The sequence below is a fragment of the Sinocyclocheilus rhinocerous genome, unplaced genomic scaffold (genome assembly GCF_001515625.1).
Source record: "Sinocyclocheilus rhinocerous isolate Xijiao unplaced genomic scaffold, SAMN03320098_v1.1 scaffold1649, whole genome shotgun sequence".
Lineage (NCBI taxonomy): Eukaryota > Metazoa > Chordata > Actinopteri > Cypriniformes > Cyprinidae > Sinocyclocheilus > Sinocyclocheilus rhinocerous.
This window is the reverse complement of record NW_015649580.1, coordinates 35,946-39,637: the sequence shown is the minus strand read 5'-3', so window position 1 is coordinate 39,637 and position 3,692 is coordinate 35,946. Positions and strand designations below refer to the sequence as shown.

Sequence of the window (3,692 nt, the reverse complement as noted above, 5' to 3'; positions counted from 1 at the left end):
TTAAGATCTTCCACTCGCAGCCTTCTTTTTCATATTTCTTAACTGAAGTTGGCGCATTCCTTAAATATCTTAGGTTGATTAAGAACAAGAAAGGTGACAGATTTTTATATATATATATATATTTATTTATTATGAAATATTAATTAATATAACTTAAATATTAATTAATAAAATAATAATATAATAATATATTTAAATATTAATATTATGATGATTGTTTTGGTAATACCACTGATGCATAAAGTTCTCTCCCTCTGTAGTATGTTATTATTATTATTATCTTTTATTTATTTTATTTTTTATTTATTTGTAGTTATTTCTCTTTATGTATTTAATTTTGTACGTGAAACTTTACTAGGTGTGATTTTATTTTCCCCTTTGTTTTTTTTTAATTGTTTTTTTTCCCCCTGTAGGGGTTCTCTCTGTTCGTGTGAGTGTGTGTGAGAGAGAGAGTGTGAGTGTGTGTGTGTGTGTGTGTGTGTATATATATATGAGTATATATGCGTATCCAGACATGTGCTGCATTGTGAAAACGTGCTTTTAATATTTGTTTTTATTTACCTGCAGCACAAACGCTATTTCTATGTTTACGTGAGAGTTCGCGCTCACTTCCGGTCACCGCCAGCAGACGTCGCTGTTCGCCGTATGAACCATGAGCTCCGATCCAATGACTTCGCAAACTTCAGGGGATTTAAGATGTGTTAGATATCTTGTTTTAACATCCAGACGGTGCGTAAACGCTTATAACTCCGTTATAAGACGTTATTATGTGCCTCGTTTGTGCAACGCGAATGACAAGCAACTTTTCTGAAGAGCTTCTCCTCATTTATTTCCTCTGGTGACAGTGAGAGAGAGATAAAGAGCAGTTTATCTACACGAGCACAGCATCTTCTGCTCGCACAGGAAACAGGAAGTCAAACCACAGCGGCTTCACCAAAAATCACACAGCAACAACAAAAACAAGAAAATATATTTCCGTTTCAATTACGATTTCAGACGATTCACAGTCAATTTCTTAAAGAAACAGTTAACTAAAAAATTTAAATGTGCTTGAAAATGCACATCATTTGTAATATAAATGTATATACATGTAAATATTTTCTAAATATATACTGTATGTGTGTGTATTTATATATACATATTTACATATATTATGTAAACAAAAACTTTTATTTTGGATGCGATTAATCGCGATTAATCGTTTGACAGCACTAGTTTATATGCACTTTTAACGCAACAAGAACATAGCAAACCTCCAGGGCCGATGGGGTGCATCAGGCGGTTCATCTGCACGTTCCAGTGTTTGACGCTCGTGTTGGCCTGCCGGAGTTTGCGCTGCGCAGCCTGCGGACGACACACGTTCATGAGTGCGGGGGAACACGCGAGGAGCGCGACACTAGCGCAGCGCTGAACTCACCGCGATGTCCTGGTCCACTCTACGTCGGCTGGCCCGCACTTTGTCCAGCTGGTGCTGGGCCTCGTCCAGAGACTGAGACTTCCTCTCCATCTCCTGCAGGAGCTCCTGCTTCTCGCGCTGGGTCTGCTGGAGCTGCTCCTCCTGGTCCTCCTGCAGCACCAGCAGAGACTTCACCTTCTCCTCCTCCTCCGCCAGCAGCCTGCCAACACAGAACCAAACGCTTGCGCTAAACACCAGAGTGAAACTCAACACTACAATACACCTAAACAAACAAAACATCAGTGCTAACACAGCTAAACAGCAGAAATATTAATAACACAGCTAAACACTAGAAATCAATGCCAACACAGCTAAACACCAGAAATGATAATGCTAACACAGCTAAACACTAGAAATGGTAATGCTAGCACAGCTAAACACCAGAAATGCTAATGCTAACACAGCTAAACACTAGAAATGCTAATGCTAACACAGCTAAACACTAGAAATGGTAATGCTAGCACAGCTACACACCATAAATGCTAATGCTAACACAGCTAAACACTAGAAATGCTAATGCTAACACAGCTAAACACCAGAAATATTAATAACACAGCTAAACACTAGAAATGGTAATGCTAGCACAGCTAAACACCATAAATGCTAATGCTAACACAGCTAAACACTAGAAACATCAACGTCAACACAGCTAAACACTTGAAATGGTAATGCTAGCACAGCTAAACACCATAAATGCTAATGCTAACACAGCTAAACACCAGAAATAGTAATGTTAACACAGCTAAACACTATAAATCAATGTTAACACAGCTAAACACCAGAAATGCCAATGTTAACACAGCTAAACACTAGAAATGGTAATGCTAGCACAGCTAAACACCAGAAACATCGATGCTAACACAGCTAAACACTTGAAATGGTAATGCTAGCACAGCTAAACACCATAAATGCTAATGCTAACACAACTAAACACTAGAAATGTCAATGCTAGCACAGCTAAACAACATAAATGCTAATGCTAACACAGCTAAACACTAGAAACATCAAAGCTAAGACAGCTAAACACAAGAAACATCAATGTTAACAAAGCTAAACATCGATGCTAACACAGCTAAACACCAGAAAATATTAACACAACTAAACACCAGAAACACTGATGCTAGCACAGCTAAACACAGAAACATCGATGCTAGCTAGCGCAGCTAAACACAGAAACATTGATGCTAGTGCAGCTAAACAACCACTAGAAACATCAATGCTAACACAGTTAAATCTCAGAAATAAAGACAGTAATACAGTTAAGCACCAGAAAATATAGTGTTAACCGCTAGATATCAGAAATATTCACGTAAACACTGCTAAACACCAGAAATATCACTGCTAATACAACTAAACACATCAGCTAACAGAGAAGAACACTAGAAACATCAATGCTAGCACAGCTAAACACCTGAAATATTAATGTTAACACAGCTAAGCACCTGAAGTAATAATGCTTTAATGTGGCAAAACACCAGCTAAACGCCTGTTTTTAATACTGCTTAACACCAGAAAAATACATGTGCCCATGTAAACACCAGAAACATCAATGCTAACAAAGCTGAAGACCTGAAATGGATCTTTTAAAAAAAAAGCTCTTAATGTAAACGTGTGTAGCTAAAACTAACCGTCAGAGTTAGCATTGAATGCTAGAGCTAATATGACTCTTTAAATCAGCAAAATGTGTGAAACAGCAGAATTTACACTGAAAAGTAGCGTTAAGAAACTCATCTGCAGAGCTAATGAGTGTTGTTAAGCTGTGTTAAGTTACCCAGGCGTTAGAGGAGCAACTAAACACCAGCTGTGTAGCGCTAAACGCTAGCACTTCCGCTTGAACTGTGTTGTAGGTTTATTTATGGAGTGAAACACATCGGTTAGGCTGCAGAAGCACGCTTGTGATCAGCGTTTCTGATGATAACGCACGTCAACATTTGTGCAACATTTACTGAGACGCCAAACCACAACACAGATGACAGGAAGTGTCACGAGAACGATGTGTGTGTGTTTAATATTTATTAGCTTTATCTGCAGGCGAGCGCTATATATGACTAAACCTCCTTTAGCAACTTGATTAAAGTGAAAAATAAGTAATAAGTAAATAATAGAGAGAGAGAGAGAGGTATACATCTATAGTTTTTATTTAAATATATTTTTATATATTTATTTGTTTAAATATATCTTAAATATATGATTTAAATGTAATTTACACACACACACACACACACACACACACATA

At 37.5% G+C, this 3,692-nt stretch overlaps 1 protein-coding gene across 1 annotated transcript in view; it reads right to left on the bottom strand.

Annotated features, from left to right (window-relative positions):
• Window positions 1–615: 615 nt before the first annotated feature.
• LOC107710797 (differentially expressed in FDCP 6 homolog) overlaps window positions 616–3,692 on the bottom strand; it is a 17,102-nt gene continuing 14,025 nt past the window's right edge. The window contains exons 8-10 of the mRNA XM_016515646.1: window positions 1,418–1,616; window positions 1,254–1,344; window positions 616–680 (exon numbers count right to left, since the gene is read on the bottom strand). Coding sequence (XP_016371132.1) covers window positions 616–680; window positions 1,254–1,344; window positions 1,418–1,616 — 355 coding nt within the window. The remainder of the gene's footprint in view (window positions 681–1,253; window positions 1,345–1,417; window positions 1,617–3,692) is intronic.